General features: G+C 48.0%; 8 protein-coding genes across 8 annotated transcripts; 4 read left to right on the forward strand and 4 right to left on the reverse strand.

Moving 5' to 3' along the window:
• Positions 1-874: 874 nt before the first annotated feature.
• Positions 875-1,716, reverse strand: P170DRAFT_431710 (uncharacterized protein). Its single transcript, XM_024848103.1, has one exon. It carries the CDS (start codon positions 1,292-1,294, stop codon positions 1,043-1,045), a length of 252 nt encoding a protein of 83 aa, XP_024709277.1. The 5' UTR covers positions 1,295-1,716; the 3' UTR covers positions 875-1,042.
• On the reverse strand, positions 1,627-2,192 carry P170DRAFT_6780 (uncharacterized protein). The gene is made up of 2 exons (XM_024855333.1): positions 1,740-2,192; positions 1,627-1,682 (listed from the first exon to the last, which is right to left on the reverse strand). The coding sequence occupies exon 1, from the start codon at positions 2,099-2,101 to the stop codon at positions 1,796-1,798; it is 306 nt and encodes a 101-aa protein (XP_024709278.1). The 5' UTR covers positions 2,102-2,192; the 3' UTR covers positions 1,627-1,682; positions 1,740-1,795.
• A 1,305-nt stretch (positions 2,193-3,497) lies between these two features.
• On the forward strand, positions 3,498-4,006 carry P170DRAFT_6786 (uncharacterized protein). The gene has a single exon (XM_024855334.1). The coding sequence runs from the start codon at positions 3,644-3,646 to the stop codon at positions 3,905-3,907; it is 264 nt and encodes an 87-aa protein (XP_024709279.1). The 5' UTR covers positions 3,498-3,643; the 3' UTR covers positions 3,908-4,006.
• Positions 4,007-4,104: 98 nt separating this feature from the next.
• Positions 4,105-5,708, forward strand: P170DRAFT_346752 (P-loop containing nucleoside triphosphate hydrolase protein; the record flags this gene model as incomplete). The annotated part of the gene is made up of 4 exons (XM_024843582.1): positions 4,105-4,359; positions 4,448-4,712; positions 4,771-5,450; positions 5,514-5,708. The coding sequence occupies 4 exons, from the start codon at positions 4,105-4,107 to the stop codon at positions 5,706-5,708; spliced, it is 1,395 nt and encodes a 464-aa protein (XP_024709280.1).
• A 1,621-nt stretch (positions 5,709-7,329) lies between these two features.
• P170DRAFT_469455 (uncharacterized protein) lies at positions 7,330-10,906 on the forward strand (the record flags this gene model as incomplete). The annotated part of the gene is made up of 3 exons (XM_024852634.1): positions 7,330-9,141; positions 9,221-9,561; positions 9,934-10,906. 3 exons carry the CDS (start codon positions 7,330-7,332, stop codon positions 10,904-10,906), a joined length of 3,126 nt encoding a protein of 1,041 aa, XP_024709281.1.
• A 537-nt stretch (positions 10,907-11,443) lies between these two features.
• P170DRAFT_420765 (uncharacterized protein) lies at positions 11,444-12,080 on the reverse strand (the record flags this gene model as incomplete). The annotated part of the gene is made up of 2 exons (XM_024847319.1): positions 11,444-11,839; positions 12,075-12,080. 2 exons carry the CDS (start codon positions 12,078-12,080, stop codon positions 11,444-11,446), a joined length of 402 nt encoding a protein of 133 aa, XP_024709282.1.
• A 789-nt stretch (positions 12,081-12,869) lies between these two features.
• On the reverse strand, positions 12,870-15,819 carry P170DRAFT_451884 (uncharacterized protein). Its single transcript, XM_024851231.1, has 9 exons — positions 15,708-15,819; positions 15,628-15,651; positions 15,457-15,572; positions 14,886-15,397; positions 14,575-14,709; positions 14,377-14,519; positions 13,883-14,320; positions 13,551-13,801; positions 12,870-13,479 (listed from the first exon to the last, which is right to left on the reverse strand). The coding sequence occupies exons 1-9, from the start codon at positions 15,765-15,767 to the stop codon at positions 13,014-13,016; spliced, it is 2,145 nt and encodes a 714-aa protein (XP_024709283.1). The 5' UTR covers positions 15,768-15,819; the 3' UTR covers positions 12,870-13,013.
• A 210-nt stretch (positions 15,820-16,029) lies between these two features.
• Positions 16,030-20,415, forward strand: P170DRAFT_451885 (ABC transporter ATP-binding protein; the record flags this gene model as incomplete). Its single annotated transcript, XM_024851232.1, has 9 exons — positions 16,030-16,281; positions 16,335-16,522; positions 16,586-17,242; positions 17,305-18,488; positions 18,548-18,723; positions 18,779-19,024; positions 19,090-19,307; positions 19,371-19,674; positions 19,741-20,415. Exons 1-9 carry the CDS (start codon positions 16,207-16,209, stop codon positions 20,413-20,415), a joined length of 3,723 nt encoding a protein of 1,240 aa, XP_024709284.1. The 5' UTR covers positions 16,030-16,206.
• Positions 20,416-20,716: the final 301 nt, after the last annotated feature.

The raw sequence follows: 20,716 nt of genomic DNA on the forward strand, positions 1-20,716 counted from the left end.
CTTTCCGGTTCAAACAATAGAAGAAAGATAATCTCCAAAAGAAAGGCTGGAGATTCCCGGTCTGCGGTCGTTAGAGCATGAGTAAATTGGCATTTCTTTCAGTGTTGGGCTGTACCGAAATTTGTCTTCCAGGATATCAAAGCCTTTCAACTCAGGCCCCAGCTGGTTCTTTGTACCACAGACTACAACACCTTTCATGCAATCATATTTTCCAATGAGCCTCTGAAAAAGAGAACTTTTAGTGCGGTAGTGGGATGGAGAACAAGTCTATCGTGCTAGCATCAATATACTCACTATATTTAAAGGTGACTTGGACAATGATCCAATAAAATTTGAAAACAACTTTTTCTCAGCTGCATTTTAAAGAATAAGATATAGCACAAAGAGCTGGTAAGCTCCTTTCAAGTTGGATTGCAGTCAGTTGTTATGAAAAATAAATGTAGTGAAAGCTTTTCCATGTTCCCAATTCTTTGTCTATTCACACTTCCTTTCAGATTAATAAGTTTTATCTATTACTTATGATGATGGATGATGATGTGTTGGCAAAAAAAAAAAAAAAAAAAAAAAAAAAAAAGAAAAGAAAAGAAAAGAAAAAAAGAAAAGAGAAAAAAAAAAAAGGGAAGAAAGACAAAAGATAGGCCCGACCGGGATGACAGGGACCTCGCACAATGCTTGGGTATTTCCCGAGCGCGAATCACATCCGGGCTATTGATATTTGACACGGAATAATTATCATCTGTTAAGGACAGCAAGAATAAACCGTAACTTAGCTAGGGAATCTTTTAGTGGTCATCTAAAGTTTTATTGAGCTTATAGAAAATGGGGAAGGAAAATGTGGGCTTTGCTGATTTCAATATGGTTTTCTTTAAATCAACACGAAACTATCACCTGGCGAGTAAATGCACTTCAGGCAGCAAATTGAACCCGACCAGTAAAGAAAAGATCAATCTTGAGTATTTCAGTCAAAACAATTGCTCATATCTGAAATACTGTTCACTTTCTGAAGGATTTCTAGAGCCACTTCACTGTCTAAGGCTGCTCCCTAACGACGCGACGCCGGAGTATGATGACCTCCGCTCGTAGTTGTGCTCGAGTAATAAACGTACCTGTCGTCTGGGATGTTGAACGCAGCATGCTGGGAAGTGGGAGGGTACCGACGATCAGTCCGTCGACGAGAGGAAGTGGAGACGTCAGCGCGCGAGACTGAGCTACGACGGCTGCTCGACCCATACGCAGACGCATTATCACCCATACTAGACGAACCGGGACGACTGCTCCCCACATATGAAGACATGTTGTCACCCACGGAAGATGAAGGGCGACGGATGCTTGACCCATATGCAGACATATTATCAGCCATACTAGACAAAGGGCGACGGCTTTGGGAAGCAGATCTAGACGAGGCACGACTGTACTGCGAGTTGGAGGTGACAGTACGGTGGGACTGCACGGAACGAGGCCGACCAGGTCGCGATTCAGGAGAGGTATACTGATCCCCCTGTCCAAATGATGCATAGTAAGCTTGCGCTCCCGAGCCGTAATAGGGCTGCTCTACAGGAACAGAACCACGACGGGTGGAGGATGTAGTACGGGAACACTCGGATTGAGGTGGTGACGGCGCGCCAGCGTAACGACGAGAGCTTGAACGGAGGTTTGAAGCACTGGCGATGTCTTGCTGAACCCTGTGGTCCCTGTTAGAAGGAGGGCGGCTTGAATGCGAAGAGTAAGTATCGGCATACCTGGCATCAAGGTACCCTGATTCAGGGCATGATGGAGGGCAAGGTGCCACCGAAGACTAGCGGCTAGTCCGACCCGACGTGGCATGACTCCGTGAGGAACTACCATATTCACAACAGTTCTCAAGAGCCATACTTGCCCCAGGATAATCTGACTGGCCCATGTTCATGGGAGATTGTTGATAATGGTTCGAAGAATCGTAATAGTTGCTGGATTGATGCTGGGACTGGTGCTGGGACTGATGTTGGGATTGATGTCCGGATGCACAATTGCCATCAGAAGTGTATCGGACCTCGTAGTAAGATCCAGAACGGACCTCATAGGTCCCAGGACAGCCACGAGACGCAGAACCACGGCGAGACATCGTGAAGGAATTTCGATAAGCTATTCTTGTAGACAAGCACACAATCCAATGGGAGTCAAAGTGTACTCTTGTTATTCCAGACAAGACTCAGGTCGGAAGGCCTTAATAAACAAAAAGAATAAAAAGAGTAACAAAGAAAAAAGGTTTCTGAGATGAATCTTCACGGCACTTTATATGTTGCCCCAAGCATGGCAGGCTTTGTCACGGAATGGAAGGTTCCGGTATAAACACAGAAACATAATTGAATGAAGATCTCAATTGCATTATTGCATATTCCGATAAGATCTACAGAGCTAAGGAAAATTCCATGAAGATTTCAGTAGTGGTGGACTTTTCAATCCGCACGACAGTAGACTTTCGCAGCTCGGAATCAACAGTCGCATCCAGTCAGGTTGTAAATTGGCAAATCACTTGCTGAACAACATATATTTTAGCTATTGATATTGAGGTCAGGAGAATTTATAATATGTAGCTTCACCGAAGTCTTGAAAGGAAAAAAAAAAAAAAAAAAAAAAAAAAAAAAAGAAAAAATAATGAAGGAAGAGGCTACATTGGTCCAAATAGAGATTGCGGGCCGCCCGCGAGAATCCCCGGCAAATCACTTGGTTATCTAATGCTACGTCTGAAGCCTACCGATGGTTGGGATTGAGAGAGAAGAAATGATATTGCACATTCTCAAGTATTCTCACAGGGCTATTTATGCAGCTAGTTTTCAAGTGGATGTATTCGGTGCATCTGTTAGAAACCTATGGTTCATGTAAACATAATTGATAAATTCCGCTTGCACCCTATTTTCTGAAGGGGGCTTCTCGGGCGATACCGTTACGGTCTATTCGCGAACGAAGTACCTCTGTAGCTAACAAAACGATATTATAGGAGCGGATTTAACTGGAACTCTCCGTATCTATTTTCTTGGAGTATGATTGCCTTGGCTTTGTTATTTACTAATCAATCATATCACCACATGACTCTACAATCATGAACGGCCGTGATGGAAAGCAAGGCCTGCTCCAAGTACTACTATCAGACCACCAAATGCCATCCAGGTTTCAGCAAATTAAGACAGGGCAAATACACATGACCACAAAGTCTATGGATGGATATTGAAAAAACAAGAAAATATGTCCATGAACACCCCACACAAGTTTTTGATTTGCGTCATGGTGGTTATCATATAACGTGATCGCCGGGGAAGAAATTATTTGATACCCATATAGGTGTTCCCCGGAATCAGACTGGGATGGAGGCATTTATAACAGAGGAGAGCAACACTTGGAGAAATCCCAATCAATCCTCTTTCTCTTGTGTTGAACAGTTACAGGATACCTTCGCGACCTGTATGTATTTGAACGCAACCGACGAAATACCATCAAGATGACCACTACCACGCATGCGTCTGAAAAGGTCAATGAAACTTTGATCCTCCGAGCCTACGGTGGGGAAATCAACAATGTCAAGTCTCTGACGCCGTGTTCCTACGATACGCCTATGGAGGAGCTTCGCCGACAGTACCTGGAAGATGGGGTGGTTTAGCCAAGATCAATGCTTCTAACCAAAAAACATCATCGACCGAGAATCGTTAACAAAGGCCGTCGCGAATACCTTAGCTTCGTCAACCAAGGATCAGTGTGTTGGTTTTTACCCTGTTGGATAAGACTATGCGGATGTACATATCCGGTAGCACGAAATGGAAACGAAGCCGACAGATACCGATCCAGGATCCCATATTTTGACAACAAACCCCATTTCTTTGCTTCAATTCTATGCCTCGTGTTTCTAGAGTCTAGCCCGGCCATCGACTCCTGATCTCAGACATCCGTCCGGGATCAGGCAGCCTTAGGCAGCACTCCCGGAATAGCAACTTTTAGGTTTGCTGCAAACGCGACGAACCAACGCTGATATACACGGAGAGTTGGAATTGGCAATCCATCAACATTCAACAATTTTCTCCCATCTCTCTCAATCCAGGAGTAGTTCCGAAGCCCAAATCTCCTGTTTCCGTCATGGACAAGTTCCTTCTCCAGAATGCTGCGCGCCATCAAGATTTGGTTGCCAAGTTCAAGCCCCCGTATTCGGCCCCGACCGTTGACAATGCAGGAACCAACTCCAGCATCGTGGTGGCGACCCGGATCCGACCCATGTTGGAAGAAGAGTTGTCATCGGGACAAGTAGCTGCTGCTTTTCCCCGGGAAGGTCGTCGTGGAGTGGTGGATTTGCATCAGCTGCGACGGGTCGTCAGGGGTCCACCTCCTTTGACTGTAAGCATTGCTCTCCGAAGTTGATCACTGTTCTCATCCACCTATTGAACGAGGTGGTATACATATCTGCTAACCATCATAATTTTAGTCATTCTCGTTCCAAACTGGTAAGGTGTTTGGTGTCAACACTTCGACCGAAACCGTCTACGAAGACTTGGTCCATCCTCTCCTGCCTTATGCCTGGGATGGTAACATTGGCACCTTGTTCGCCTATGGCCAAACGGGGTCAGGCAAGACATACACCACCAGTGGGCTGGCGCGGTCGATTGCCAAATCACTTTTCGATGGGACCTTGGCTGGGGAGCGAAACATACATCTTAGCGTGTTCGAGCTTGCGGGCAACTCAGCCTTTGGTGAGTGCTTACCAATGCATAACCGATCAGAGGCTAACGAGAATCTGTGTGCCTTTAGATCTCCTGAAATCCCAAGCCCCCTTTCCGATCTTGGAAGATGCGTTCGGCAACACCCAGCTCGTCGGCGTCGAGGAGAAAACGATCACAAGCAAATCCGAGCTTGTTGACCTGATCGAATATGCAAACTCGTTTCGACAAACCGCTTCAACCGAAAAGAATGACGGCTCCTCGCGCTCCCACGCTATCTGTCGTATCAGGATCGAAAACCCGGCCCCCGAAGCTGTGGAAGACGGAATCTTGTATCTCGTCGATCTTGCCGGCTCCGAAGCTGCAAGAGATATCTTCCACCACGGAGCAGACCGCATGAAAGAGACCCGCGAGATCAACATCAGTCTCTCGATCCTCAAAGAATGCATTCGGGGCATTTCCAGCATCGACTCTGCGGTCGCAGTTGGGAAGAAACCCAAGAAACCCAAGAAACCCTACATCCCGTTCCGACAGAGCATGTTGACCAAAGTTCTCAAGCATCTGTTTGATCCTGCTAGCAGCCGGGAATGCAAAACTGCCATTCTAGCTTGCGTCAACCCCAGTTTTCTCGATGCCGGAGCAACCAAGAACACCCTTCGCTATGCCGAGATGCTCCTACAGGCCCGACCCGTTCGAAAGCCCGCCGCCTATGACCCTACTGTGCCAAGCACATGGAGTAATCAGCAGCTTCGGGAATTTATAGAACTGAAGGTAAGTTCGGGGTTGAGATTGCATGCGGGAGACTTGAAGTGCGAGTGCTTACCTATCTCTTAGTCTGGGGATCCTCCCATGTCACCTTCCGCCCTTGCGCCTCATGAGACCGGAACTCAGCTGCTGCAACTCCCGACCGAAAAGTTCATTGCTCGCTGTCGCCAAACCGCTGGAGTGACTGGAGTCCAGGCTAAAAAGTTCCATGCCAAGTTGTGGAAAATGCACGTCGACTCCAGGAATTATGCCAAATCTGGGTAATTTGGTTTGTCCTAGGAAGGCAAGCTCATAGCCAGCTGCGTGCGATGTAATAGGCTTCTGAGTTGTATGGTTCCAATAACACATGCAGAGGATTGTCTCGGGTGTTAGACATAGATTTCCACACAATATCAGAATGAATTGATGACGATGCAAAAGAGGACGATGAGAACCTATCATGGTCCGGCTTCAAGCGTATCGATAATATAACCAAGACGTCCGTCATGAATATGTTGCTCCGGCCGTTCCACCTTCCAGTATTTTCACTCCGTAACTCTTCCCGACCCCAAATGCAGCCCAGATGCCGGGGACTAATAGCAGAGTCTCGTGCCAGGGGAAATGAACATCAATGCCGAAATGAGATCAGACCGAGGAGAAAACATGAGTGCAGAATAGAGAATGTACTTCTTAGGCAGGAGATCAGCCCACCCTAGGCATCACAGAGTAGTAGGTAAATAATGAATCCAGGAAGACAAGGAGTAATCTAGCAAGTAAATTTTTTGAAAAAAGAAAAGCAAAAACATACAACAGCCGGGATTCGCTGGTGGTCACCCACCCAACTACTAACCGGCCGGCGTGAGGCTTAAGTACGGCTGAGCGGACGGGAAGCCCTGTTCTCCTCACCCTGTGGTCGTATGTACCTGATAGGAAGAGGTTATGGTAGACATACTACTTAAGAAATTCTTTCCTACGGGCGAGAAATCATTGGCATGATCCAATTTGTTCAATTAAACGGTCAAAAGCTACAAGAAATGTGTGGAATGACTGAGCGGATATTTTGATTGAGCCCAATTGCCAATCTATTGATACATCACAATAGTCTCTCATTCATTGATATTAAGCAGCGCAAAACCAAGCACCAATTGAGAAATGTATCAAAAAAGAATGTCGCGGCCTAGATATATATGTCCATCTGTTCGTTAGCACATTTCAAATAACTTGAAGAAAACAAAATCTCTTGCCAGTGCGTTTCTATTCATGAAACCTCGGCCTGGGATCGAGAGTTACGAAGCTATTCCCGTCCAATGGAGTGTCGGATCGCCTGAAAATCATTCTAACACCATTGATTGCTAGCAAGACCAACACAGCTCTGAATGGCACGAGGGTCCCCTTTCTGCCTTGACTATCAGGCGACCAGATCACGCGACGCGTGCTTGTAAAAGGCGGTGAAAGGGAGACAGCAGAATCACTGACCGCCTTGGGATGCTTCTCCTTTTTTTTCTGGGAGTTGCATCAAACAGCCCACTCCTAAACAATCACACCATGACTATTCTGCACCCACTACAAGTTCTCCGAAACTGATATTTTTTTCTCGTCCAGTACTGGCTGTGATATCTTTAGTACGGAGTATGTCGCTGTCATACTGAGCTAGAAAATTGGTTGACTGACCTGTAATTAGTAGATGTATCACATTTTTAACGCGTAGCAATTATAAGTTAGCGTGTGAAATAGCTGGGTTTTCTGCCTCTTTTCTGCACCAGTGAGCAGAAAGGTGTGGGAAACAAGAAACACCAGGATAATCCTAGGGACCGCGAAAAGGTGAATTCCAGCGGACAGGTACAGAATGAGCAAAGTACTCTCGGAGACAAGGAAATAGTTGACACTTACAGGCCACAGCGACTCAATGGAGGATCTACCTCGAGACTTGATCGATCGATCGATCAAGAATCGCGACGAAAATGACTATCTCAATAGCGTCGATCTCCCTCGAAACCTGCTTGATTGTGTACGTCGTGTCCAGAATATTTATGACGTTCAGCTAGACGACTACCCCGATCAAGGATATACGTATCAGGTTAAGCTTCTGTGGGACTTCAATCGTATCTGGGGCATCTTTGACCTGGGGAATTGCAAGGGTTTGTTTGTGACTGTATCAGGTGTGGACGTATTGGATTTTGAGTTCGCAGAAACTCAGATAGTACAATTTGTCTGGCAGAGTACCCGCAACTCGATTTCGGATGAGCCTCTGTTTGATGAGACTCGCACGAAGGGGCGCATCTGCATAAACCCGCGAGAATCTCAAATTCAGGGCATTTTTTGGTTGGTCGCGACTGATGGCAATGCCGATAGCCAGGCAAGTTGTACTTTTCACGGAAAAGGCCGTCCTGACCCGGTGGTCGTCCCTCACTGCCTGGAGGACATTGTGGAAGAATGGAACAGGCTCCCGCGTCGTTTTAAAAAAGAAACAATTCTACAGTATTCAACTGCAGTGGCTCAAGCAGCCTATCTTCCCAGGGATGAGGAGGTATCCGTCAGAGAGAGATTACTGCGCGTACTGGAAGATGTTCAGACGTCGGGGAATTTTATGACTAGTGGCAAGCACGATGCAGGAGTCATTCCCGGCCTTCACATCTCGAATGTTGGCACCATCCGGCTTCCTATATCTGCCGAGGACGCAAGGGCTATGATTCAATCTTGTCATATGAGTCCTTATGGAAAAGGAAATGAAACTCTGGTGAATGAATCAGTGCGAAAAAGTTGGGAACTTGACGCAAAGGAGGTTTCCTTTCAAAATCCTGCATGGAAGTACGAGGTCAGAGCTGCTGTCGACAGGGCTCTTGCCGGTCTTGGTCTCAATGCAAACCCCCAGGAGGTCAAGGCAGAGCTGTATAAAGTTCTTATATACGAGGAAGGGGCATTTTTCTTGCCACATCAGGACTCAGAGAAGGCTGATGGTATGTTCGGTACGCTCATTTTGTCTCTTCCCTCGGAACACGAAGGAGGAGAGGTAATTGCCTCTCATAGGAAGGAGCGTCTATCATTTGAATCGGCGCCCAACTCCAAGTTTGGATTCTCGTGGGCTGCGTGGTATGCTGATGTCACACATGAGGTAAAACCTGTTACTTCTGGATACCGCATTGTCCTGGTTTACAACTTGATTCATCGCCCGTCAGCTGCGCTCTTGGCGGCTCGCAACGGAGCGGGAGAACTGACTCGCTTACTGGCGTCGTGGGCCTGTGATGCCGAAAAGCCAGGTGAATGTTCAAATGGTTGGCAAAGTGCGGACTTCAATCATTCCTGCCCACCGGCGCTTGTTTATGGACTTGAGCATCAGTATACCGAGGCAGAGCTCAGCTTTGCTCGACTGAAAGGTGCCGACCAAGTTCGCCTTTCAGAGCTACATGGTGCATGTCAGAAGGCTGATTGTGTTCTCTACTTGGCCAACATTGAGAAATCGGATATGGGCGAGACTGATTGTTATGGCTACGAAAGCCCTCGAAGTGATGGCTTTCACGAAATTCAGGATGTAATTGAAACTACTCTTGAACTCTCGTATGTGGTGAACGCCAGAGGCGATGTTGTCGGTGAAAGATTGCCATTCCTTGATGAAATGATCGTCCAAGATAATATCTTTGAACGTGATCCTGATGAAGAGGATTATGAAGGCTATACAGGCAATGAGGGCGCTCCAGCAACGCACTTTTACAAACAAACTGTAAGTTCCTAGATTCTCCATAAGGACTCTAAAAACCCTTGGTTTTCCTCCTCTATCACATATCTCACAAAGATTATAGGGTGCATTGATTATACCAAAGGGATTTGTTTTTCAGTATACCCTGGAGCGGCTGAAAGCTGGACAGGGTGACGCTGCTCAGATTCTCCAAGACACCCATTGTGGCTTCAAAGAACAACCAAATGATCAGCGAGCGAGGGAAAGGCTTTTGCAAACCTGTAGAGTGCTTCTTGATTTGAGACCAACGTCACATGCGACCAACATAATGCAAATTGCCCTTGAAATTGATGACCCGGCACTATATGGACAGAGCATGGTCAACCAAGGCATATTGGCGGATTATCAAATTACCCAACTTGCCGACATTGTTATCCGACACGGTATCCGGTCCGTTCAGTTGTCGTAAGTTAACCTAATTCTCACTATGCTGTCGTTGCTGTTGACTGACTTCTTCTGGCAGCATGGATATGGCATTTTCTCTAAAAGACCATCCTAGTATTGGGATAAGAGCGCTATTTAAACGAATGAATCTACTTTACAGATTCATCGAACAGTACCGTTTGCTTTGCGCAGCACGTGGTCAGAATCCATCACCCGAAGTAATAGAGTGGCAGGACAGGACGTTTGATAGGATCCTACTCACGGAAACCAGCGTGTCGGGATGCAAGGGGTCTGATTTAGCAAAAGCGTTGAATGATTAACCTGTACGTGGTTTTCTTTCAAGGTGAGTGCTACCCTTCCTTGGGGCTAAGAACATATATCTAACTGTTTCAGAGCCGTCGCCTTCTTGAAAATCAAGACGAAAGACCCCGAATTTGTACTGTCATTCATTGGTTCAGTGTATGATTACTCACACACAGGAGCCTTGGACAAGACCGAGGCTGATGCAGCTCTCCACCAGGCATTCCTAGTTGTCATTCGGTCTTTGAAGGTTGAGGATGACACGGCATTCTCACACCCTATGGGATCAATGTATCCATTTACTTATGGACCCCACATGAGGGCGCCTTCTCTACCTCCGGACACGGTATTAAAGTTGGTCAGGTTAGCTGATACGACGAAGACCGATACCACGGCAGTAATGGATTTCCTTGTGGACCATGTTGCAAAGGCTTGTGAAAACAGAATGGATAATAGCTTCCAAAGATTTCTGATTCCTGTTGCTCTGGGACTTTCCAATCATGTTGCAACCAGCAAACGCCTTTTCACTGCGGGGGAACAGCGCTTCATCAGCATTCTACTAGGATCATACGTGGACAACCATGTCAGAAATGCACCTCCCCCACCAGTTGGCTGGCAGATCCGAACCACCATAAGTTGCAAGTGTTTTCACTGTGATTCAGTTCGCCGCTTCATTCTGGACCCGCATGCCACAACTAAGGAATTCCCTCTGAAAGAGGCGGATAGGAAACACATTGATAGGCAACTTGACAAGACATTTTTCGCAACAAGTACTATCAGAGGTTGCTCACCCTGTATTTTGCGTGTCGAAAAAACTCAGGCTAAACTTATTTGGGACTACGTCGGATGGATCAAGCGAGCGAGGGACGCGCGCTATACATTGGATCGGCTGGACACAAAAGCTCCCCTCAAAGACATTCTGAGAGATCAGTACAATGCCATTATGGATCATCCGAACCTTAAAGTTCCGCTGGATCTTTCCCCCGCGCTGGAAAGTCTCGTTGACCGGTTTGTTGCAAGTCCTGCTGGAACGACCGTTCCCCAGAAGCGACCTTTCGGGCGTTGAGAATCTATGATAACCTTTCCCATTCAAGGTTGATTAGATGGAATGAAGTGAACCTTTAGCATTTCAAGAATATTTGCGATAATTTCCGAGATCTAGTTCATCTAACTGCACCTGGATAGGGCCGAGTATGCCTATACGGCATCGAGACGGGCGAGATTATCGTTGCTATCTCTCAATATCAAGACATTTCTTTGTCGACAATAGCCAGCCTCCAATCTGGAGACTTATTTATGAAGAGGACTTCTATTTCTATGTAAGGCCACGGATGTACTGCGTAAATACTCGCGATGGACCAATAAGAATCAGCTATCAATTTGACTTTATGCCTATGTGATACTTCTTACATTCATCTGAGACATATTGAAAGCCAAACCATCGGCCTCTTTACCTAATGGGCCGCGGATAATCATTGGAGTTTGTACTTGGACGCCGATCGAGACCCCAAATGAAGCCTCTCCATGGCTTGAATGAGTTACTCATAATTTTTGGCTTTATCATGCCATCAACTATCTCAATATATACATCCATTCTTTCAGACTAGGCAGGCTTGCTTTCCGGGAAAGCCGCTAGTGCCCCTCTGATAATCGCGTGGTACTGCATTTGCACCTTTGTCCAAAGCTCTTCCCATCCCGATGACGACTCAACTGCCTTTTCAAAATCCAAAATATACTGCCGGGTCTTGTCCAAGTTGAACAGCCCATCGACTGTACCCGCCCGTTTATGATCTGCGATGACGGTATGCGGCTGAAGGGATTCAATTTTATCCAGCGTACGAAGCCATTCCTGTCTCTTCTCGGTTGTGTTGGCTTCTCCAAAGAACTGATGCACATCTCCGTACACAATATCCCCTGCTACCACCAGCTTAATGCTAGGGACGTGGAGGATAGTGGTGTTGTAGGTATCGGTGGAGTCAACAAAATTGTTCGACCTATCCTTGAACCAAAAGATATTAAATGGGAATACAATATCTACGAGCATCCTCGAGATAACTGGAGAGTCAACGGGATGGTCCCACCGGTCGAGCATCCTGATGTATGGCAACAATGGTTGGACAGAAATGAGCCTGTCATATATGACGAAAACAACCCACGATCTACTGAGCGAAAGATTGATTTCGGTGCAGGTTTAGCGAGCTGCAGAATACCGCAGATGTATCTAGTTAACATACCTTCATAGAGGGTTTAACAAAGCCATATTTCTAGGCCGTAACACTAGATGATAACAATGTTTTCTCCACTCAACTGCCCCCTGATTAAATCACTAATCAGGACTTTATACATAACAACATTCTTAATTCCTCTTGTCTTCAATTCTTCGCGATGTAGCTCAATTATATATTTATTATATGGTTAATATATCTCTATGGAGCCTGTAGTCTTCTGCGGTCTTTTGTTTTAGTAATTCATATTTAATATTTAAATACATTGCTGATAAGGCTTCACTTTCATATTTTTCACATCGTTATTTTTTTCAACATTTAATCTGAGGAGTTTCCAGGATTATTAGCTTTTAGGGGAGATATACCCTCTTACCAGTGCGAGAACGCAAGGATGAGAAGCCACTAGAAGACAGTAGCCCCTGGGATATTTATGACTAGGCCTGCAAACATGGAACATGTCTCTGGCACGAATGACGGGCAAAGAATGTGGATAATGCATTGTGGGCAAATCAAGAGGTCCTGGGCCTGAAGACATATTAACCCGTTTATACAAGCCATCTATGCCGATCATGACCCACATACTTATGGTAGGTTACTCTCTCGGCGTTGCGGAGGGTGAAGACTTCCGCCCTCCGCCGGGTTAATAACTCAGTAGACGCGCCCCGACAGCCCCGTCTTCCGTCAGACAGGTGCATTCGCTAGAAATACGTCGTTTATCTCCACCAGAAGATAGATGCTATACCGTGGACTGAATTAGCGTCACTGTGTAATAGAGATTGCGACCATGATTAAAAATGGTAGAATATTATTTGCTCATTGGTACGTTCTAGAGTTTCAGAAATCGAGCACGGAACTCGCTCTCGACCTCGAAGCAATCAGATATAGCGTGCTTTACGTCGCACGAATATTCGAGTAGTTTGTCCCCAATAAGCGCAGGGCTCACCCTATCTAAAGCGCAAAGTCGTTCTGATCCATTAGATCCATCATCTGCTGGTTAAACGAGAACCAGCTTCCCAGTAAAAATCCCTGTTGCGGCCAATCTTGATCCGAAGGGCCCATGTCAACAGTAGCGGAGGACGCCATCGGACCCGCCTCTGCTGTGGGTTGGCCAACCATGTATGACCCATTGGGCTGCAGCCCAAGCGCACTGAGGTGTAAGTCAACCTGGCTCTTGAGATTTCTCCGGTCCTCCTGCATAAGGGTGGGCGAGCACATTAGTTCGGTGTAGCGCTCCGCCACACGATAAAAGACCTGGAACAGCCGATGATGCTTGGCAATGGCGCCGGATTCTTGGCAGCTCCCTTCCATAGATGTAACAAATATTTGCATTCGATTCAGATCGTCCAGGTCACCGGTCTCGATGACGTGGCAAAAGAGGACGAGAAAAGGGATGAAGGGAGTAAAAAGGATCGTCCTGGGAGCAGAAAGTTAGCAGGTGATGCAGATGGATTTACGGGGTTGCGCCGTGGCGCTGCGAGCAACTACCAGTTAATATAGGTGGATACATGTGGTGAGCCCGCGATTCCTAGCTCCGTGATGAACGCGCGATGCCTCTCTAGAGCTGCTCTGGCGGACGAGACACAATCTCTATTAAAAGTCGTTACACTGTCCCGCCCCACAGGCATGGCTCGGTGCACGAGAGTGAGCATTGTAAGGCGCGTGATGTCGTCGGACGCAGAAATAAATCGCAGATGTTCTTTGGAGTGGCTGTCCGTGGTCGATCGATCCCAATGTTGCTGCGATAAAAACTAGTATATTAGCTTATCAGGTCATTCAGCTCTCAGAAGAGATAATAAATAAGAAAAGGCAGGGATTACATATGCCTCGCATGCCTCCGTAGCATGTCTGTCAAGCTGTTCTGCCAGCTCCCGAGCCCGATTTGTTCGTGCCTCCGCGGGAAGCTGCAGCGCATCTCCCGAGTAGAGCTGCTCATAGACACTCCCTGCTAGACTGGCAAACCTGACCTGCTGATTAAAGTATACAAGACTATGGGAATGAGTCTCAGGTAGATGAGCAGGCCTAGGGGCCGTAATATCACAATCTGAGATCGTAGACGAACGACCGAGCCGGAGACAAAGGGACTTTTCCAAAAAGTAAACCGCCCAGAAGAGCAACACCCTTTGACTCGGAGTGGGTGATGACACCTCCATACACCCGTCGCGAGTGTGCAAGCCGAGATAATGTGAGGCCTGCGACGCTGCGCCCACCAATGTCCAGGCTAATGATGGACTCGAGATATCAATCGCGTACATGGCCTGGGCCGATGATTTAGCATGAAGTCGGCTCAAAGGTGAAGCAAATGGTATCATACCCCTAAAACGAGCGCGAGGATCATGTCATAGCTGGCTTTGATGTACAAGGAGAGGCCGGAAAGCATAGTTTCAAGATTTACCCGACACTTCATCTGAAACTGTTCATCATCATTGCATGGGCCGTGGATGTCGCCAGACACAACTAGGGAAATGGGTTTAGCTAGAGATCTATGACTATTGGAATGGGATAACCCCACAGAGCATGGATGCGTTGAGGATGATGAACTCAGCATCGGAGTAGACTTTAGAGAAATATACTTTCAAGCATAAATCCGACAGAGTGCGCGGGCCGAGAAAATATGAAAGACAGCCGTAAAAAAGGCTATCCTCCGCTATTAGAAGCAGTTAGTATCAATCTATTGCACTGCACTGATATCAAGAAAGCTATCGCATCGAAAGGTAGGCAAGGGGCAGTCAATAGACATGGACATCCGTGATTTTATGAAGGAGAAGAAGCAAGCGCTTTTGTTTCCTTTAGCAACGCAAGGCGAGGACTGGGAAAGCGTACCTTGTGCATTGTAAATCATTGCAAAGACAGACTCTAGTGGGGGCATTGGATAAGTGTCACCATCTTCGGGGGATACTGAATTGGCCAGAGGAAACAGAATCTTTGGAGATAGACGTTGGCGATTGAAGGCGTCGACCATGTCGCGCAGCGAGTCAAGCAGACCAGTGATCTCAGAATTATCGGCAATACCTCTATGGCATCCAACCATATTTTGCAAGACACCAATGGCAAATTCAGAATGCGCTGTCAAAGACGACCTCCCCTCAACCAACGCTTCATTTTCAGTCTTTGGCCGTGTGACAGTCCTGTCGTTTGACGACCTGATGTTCCCATCGATCAATGGTACCGCAGCTCTGCGGGACCAGCCAGGGAAGACTGTAGAGCTGACAGACGCCTGAGCGGATCTGGCAGGCTCCGACGATTGAGGGAGACTTAAGCCGCTTGTGTGTAGCTGCTCCACGAGACGAGAAAGTTGGGCGAGACTTTTATCGATGTGATCAATCTTGGCCTCGCTAACCAGACATACGCTAATAAGTATAAAGCTCACGACCAAGAGTTTTATTAAGCTTACTATTCAGCGGATATTAACGTGCGCTTCTGCTTTTGCCTTGTAGTGCGCCTCGATGACTTGCATTCGACGTTCATACGCTGACAGTTCGAGCATGGAAATACTCTCTCACAACGGATCTATCGTCATTAGCATTTGCACGACAGGACTCGCTCTATCTAGGCCATCCCGTACCTTGCGCCTGCGACAGAGATCACACTGGAGGAATGTAAGCCTAGAGTGTAACTAGGGGGGGGGCTGAGGCGGAGCCATACCGCGCGCGCCGAGGACAGTGGGGTCGGTGCCGGTGCTGGAGCAATATTATTCTCAGACATGGCAGACACGGAGGCCAGGAGATTTCCTTTCCGAACTTCCAACTGGATAAGAAGGATCGAAGAGAACGTGGAGGAAAGGAGAGGGAAAAGAACATGTAACCACCGCCATGCGGGCTCCGCGGCATCCGTCTTCCGCCGCCAAGACTGCCAAGACCGCCAAGACATCATCAGCCCTAACCTTCGCATTCCGCAGCCTCCGCACCTCCGTTGACCACCTCGATCGATAAGGAGAGGGAGAGGAATAAAAGAATGGAGTGTCCAGGGCAAGATGAGTGTGAGGTATCTAAATTCGGGCCTAACAGTTAAATGTCACATACCTGACTGTCGGCTCACCGTCCTGCAAAGTTCCACCGCCTTTCCCCTGCTTGGTCCAGGCCAGCAGTACATATATCTACTTTCACATCCAGTCTTCTAAACGTCGTCAAAAAAGCACTACACGATGAGTGCCGAGTCAGAAAAAAGGCCAGTTGAAGAGAGTCCTAAAGAAGAATCAAATGCGTTTCGTTCCTATCTGGTATGTCCGTGCTTTCTCTTTGGCATGCATGTTGGGCGTCTAACAGAAGGCAGAGGATCTTCCATTATGGGTCCACCAAGGAACACGCGTTGCAGCTAATTGGTATGGCCTGTGCACTAGGCTCTGGTGTTGGTATAGCGATGGTGAACCTGGTCTTCGGCCAGTTCATCACCCTCATCGTTAACTATGTCACCGGGGCTTCATCACCCGAGGCCTTTCGCAGTCGCGCCGGTACTCTTGGGTATGTTGAGCATTAGCTCCACGGCCCCCACTTGGTGTGTCACTCTAGCTCATTCTGGAATAGTCTTGCGTTCTTCATAATCGGTATCGGGCGATTTTTCCTCACCTACGCATACAGCACACTCTTCACCTTCGCCGCGTATCGAGTCAGTCGGAACATCCGTCACGTATACTTAAGGGCCGGCCTTAGTCAAGAGGTCGGACATTTTGATGGAGGGACAGCCGGATCTATCGCCATGCAGGCGATATCGAACGGCCGCCTGATTCAGGCAGGGATTTCGGAAAAGTTGGGGCTGGTAGTTCAGGGTCTGGCCGCTTTCATCTCGGCTTTTGTTCTGGCATTTGTCACTCAATGGAAGTTGACCCTCATATCTTGCTGCATCGCCCCAGCGATGCTGCTCGTGATGGGCATCGCATCTACAATTGAAGCCTCCATAGAGACCGGTGTCCTGAAGTTTCAAGCTCAGGCTGGTAGCTTTGCGGAGAGTATCTTGTCGAGTGCGCGAACCATCCATGCCTTTGGCCTTCGGACTCGACTGGTTGAAGATTTTGATAAATTCTTGCAAGAGACACGAAGACTGGGCAACAAGAAGAGTCCGCTCTTTGGGCTTCTGTTCTCCTCAGAATACTGTATAGTTTATGCAGGATTTGGCCTCTGCTTCTGGCAAGGTATCAAGATGTTAGCTCGAAAAGAGGTGGACGAGCCTGGTGATGTCTTCATGTTCGTGAACCCTTCTGCCCCCTGTTCCTAGTTAGACTAGACTGACAATATCCCCACCACAGTGTTCTTATGTCGGTGATTGTCGCCGCCTCCAGTTTGACCGCCATCGCTCCTTATCTCATTGACTTCACCCGTGCCGCCGCTTCCGCCTCAGAACTTTTCCGACTCATCGACCGTGAATCGCTTATTAACCCGTTTGATGAATCGGGGGACAAACCGTCCCAGGTGACCGGCAATGTTGACTTCAAGAACGTCTCATTCAGCTATCCCACTCGGCCCGGGGTTATCGTGTTGAACGACTTCTCTCTCCACATTCCTGCTGGCAAGGTGACAGCTCTAGTAGGAGCTAGTGGCTCGGGGAAAAGTACCATCATCGGCCTGCTCGAGCGCTGGTACAACCCTGTCTCGGGCACGGTGACGTTAGACGGAAATCCAATCCACAATTTAAATCTCCAATGGCTCAGGCAGCAGGTCCGACTTGTTCAACAGGAACCAGTACTGTTTGCAGGAACTGTCTACGACAATATCGTCAATGGCCTTGTGGGCACACGCTGGGAACACGATTCACGGGAGGATAAGCTGGCCCGGGTGCAGGATGCTGCCAAAATTGCGTTCGCTCACGAGTTCATCACCGGCCTCCCGAATGGCTATGACACGGTAATTGGAGAACGTGGAGGCTTGCTGTCTGGTGGTCAGAAGCAACGGGTTGCCATCGCGCGAAGTGTTGTCTCGGAGCCCCGAATCCTCCTCCTAGATGAGGCGACGAGTGCGTTAGACCCTCACGCGGAGGAGGTTGTGCAAGAGGCTTTGGACAATGCCTCCCACGGCCGCACTACCATTACAATTGCTCATAAGCTGGCGACGATTCGCAACGCTGATAATATTGTGGTGATGGAGCGAGGTCGCATCCTCGAGCAAGGGACACATAGCAGCCTCTTGAACTCCAACGGTGCTTATTCGCGACTAGTGAAAGCACAGGATCTATCCGCGACCGCAGAGCAGAATGCGGACGATGAAGTTTCAGATAGCTCGGGGGAAACTCCCGAGGAAACTCCTGCGGCCTTGAGAAAGTCTGCCACCCAGTATTCTATATCCACAAAGGAACGCCTCGATCAACAGTTGGGCCGCGATAACTTCGACAACTGGAAGCCTCTGGGATTGATCCATACAGTACTTCGAATCATCAGGTCTACACCAGAGATCAAATGGACTTATCTTGTTTTAATGCTGGGATGTTTGGCCGCAGGTAAGCCTGGCGACATTTCCGGAGGACGCATCATACAAGACAAGCTAACAGTATTGCAGCGGCTTCATACCCTGGACAAGCCATTTTAATGTCCAGGTTCATCGAAGTATTCAGGTTTACCGGAGCAAAGATGCAGGAGAAAGGAAGTTTCTTTGCCCTCATGTTTTTTGTTTTGGGACTCGGCTCTTTTGTCGTTTATTTTGTTGTCGGATGGTCCTCAAATATAGTTGCTCAGGTACGGGCTCTTTCCTTCTGTCCTCGCTTTGCTCGTATTTCTAACCAATCTGAAGACGATCAATCATAAGTACCGCCGACAAATTGTCAATGATATGTTGAAGCAGGATTTGCAGTTTTTCGATCGTCCAGAGAACACGACCGGCGCTCTCACCAGTCGCGCAGACTCTTACCCGCAAGCAGTCTTTGAACTTATGGGCTTCACTATTGCTCTCATGGTAATTGCCACGATCAGCGTACTTGCTTGCTCTATTCTATCTCTGGTATATGGCTGGAGGCTAGGCGTCGTTGTCGTTTCGCGGGTCTCCCTCCCATGCTTGCATCGGGCTTTGCTCGGATCAGGATGGAAGGCGCATTAGACCATCAGATTTCCAAACATTTCACAGCCAGTGCGTCCATTGCGTCAGAGGCGGTCAACTCCATTCGAACAGTCTCCTCTTTAGCGATCGAGCAGATAGTGCTGGACAGATACACGCATGAGCTAGACGAAGCGATTGCGTCGTCCACCCTACCGTTGCTGATAATCATGGCCCCGTTTGCATTTACTCAGAGTGTTGAATATTCGGTCCTTGCACTGGGATTTTGGTTCGTTCCTAGCCCTGCTTTTCTTTCCCACTTGATACCTTCGCTAACATGGCCATGTCATAGGTATGGGTGCCGCTTGGTCTCCTTTGGCGATCTGGGTATGGTCAATTTCTTTGTTGCATTCCTCGGAGTCTTCTTTTCTGGCCAGCAGGCCTCAGTGCTCTTCGGGTTTTCTAGCAGTATGACCAAGGCCACCAGCGCTGCCAACTACATATTCTGGCTCGAGGAGCTGCAGCCCACCATCCGAGAGACGGCGGAAAATCACGACGTTGGCCCGAAAGACTTCTCATCGCTCGCGCTGGAAAGGCTGCAGTTTGCGTATCCTTTGAGACCCCATGCCCGCATTCTGCGTGGCATCGACCTGCACGTGGGTGCACTCTCTTCCTATATCTCCGCTTTGCAGTAGAAGTGCAGACAGCTAACAAAAGAGCAGATCGAAAAGGGACAATTCGTTGCCTTCGTTGGCGCCTCTGGCTGTGGAAAGAGCACCATGATTGGCATCCTCGAGCGTTTCTACGACCCAGTCACCGGCCACCTGAAGGTCGATGGCAAAGCACTCGATGAGATGAACCCCTGGCTCTTTCGCAACGATGTTTCACTCGTTCAGCAAGAGCCCACCCTTTATCCCGGAACGATCCGCGAGAACATCTCCATGGGAAAGGCAAGCGAGGGCTCGGGGCCCGTCTCCGAGGCCGAGATCGAATCTGCCTGTCGGGCCGCCAACGCATGGGATTTTATAAGTTCGCTGCCGAGCGGCCTGAGCACGCCATGTGGACATAATGGAACACAACTATCGGGTGGTCAAAGACAGCGTATTGCGATTGCGCGGGCGCTGCTCCGGAACCCGCGCCTCTTGTTGCTGGATGAGGCCACCAGTGCGCTGGATACGCAGTCTGAGCGGATTGTTCAGAAGGCGCTTAATGAGGCGGCTGCGGAAGGTGATCGAATCACTATTGCAGTGGCCCATCGGCTGTCGACTATTCGTCATGCTGATATTATCTGTGTGTTCGACGGTGGACGGATTGTGGAACTGGGAACGCACGAACAGCTGCTGGCAAGGGGCAACATCTATAAGAAGATGTGTGAGTCGCAGAATCTTGCCACATAAAGGTTTGATTCCGCTGCATAAATCGCGTTGGCTTTTCCATTCTTTTCTTCTTGGATCCTACCCCAAATGGGCCATAAAATTCTCGTTCCTTGAGCTGGATCCATCTAGATTTATTACATATTACATTTACTATATTTCACGGTTAAACCTTTTGGTTTCCACACCATGGGTAATTTCATATTGGTCAGGATACCGGGAGCGCGAAATAGTGAGCTGTATAATATCATACGAAATTCAGTCTTCGTTGATCTCAGGCCGTCAGAAATATCATATTTTGTCCACGACACTTCCCAATAACTAC

The sequence above is a fragment of the Aspergillus steynii genome, assembly GCF_002849105.1.
Source record: "Aspergillus steynii IBT 23096 chromosome Unknown P170scaffold_1, whole genome shotgun sequence".
In the NCBI taxonomy this organism is placed as follows: Eukaryota; Fungi; Ascomycota; class Eurotiomycetes; order Eurotiales; family Aspergillaceae; genus Aspergillus; species Aspergillus steynii.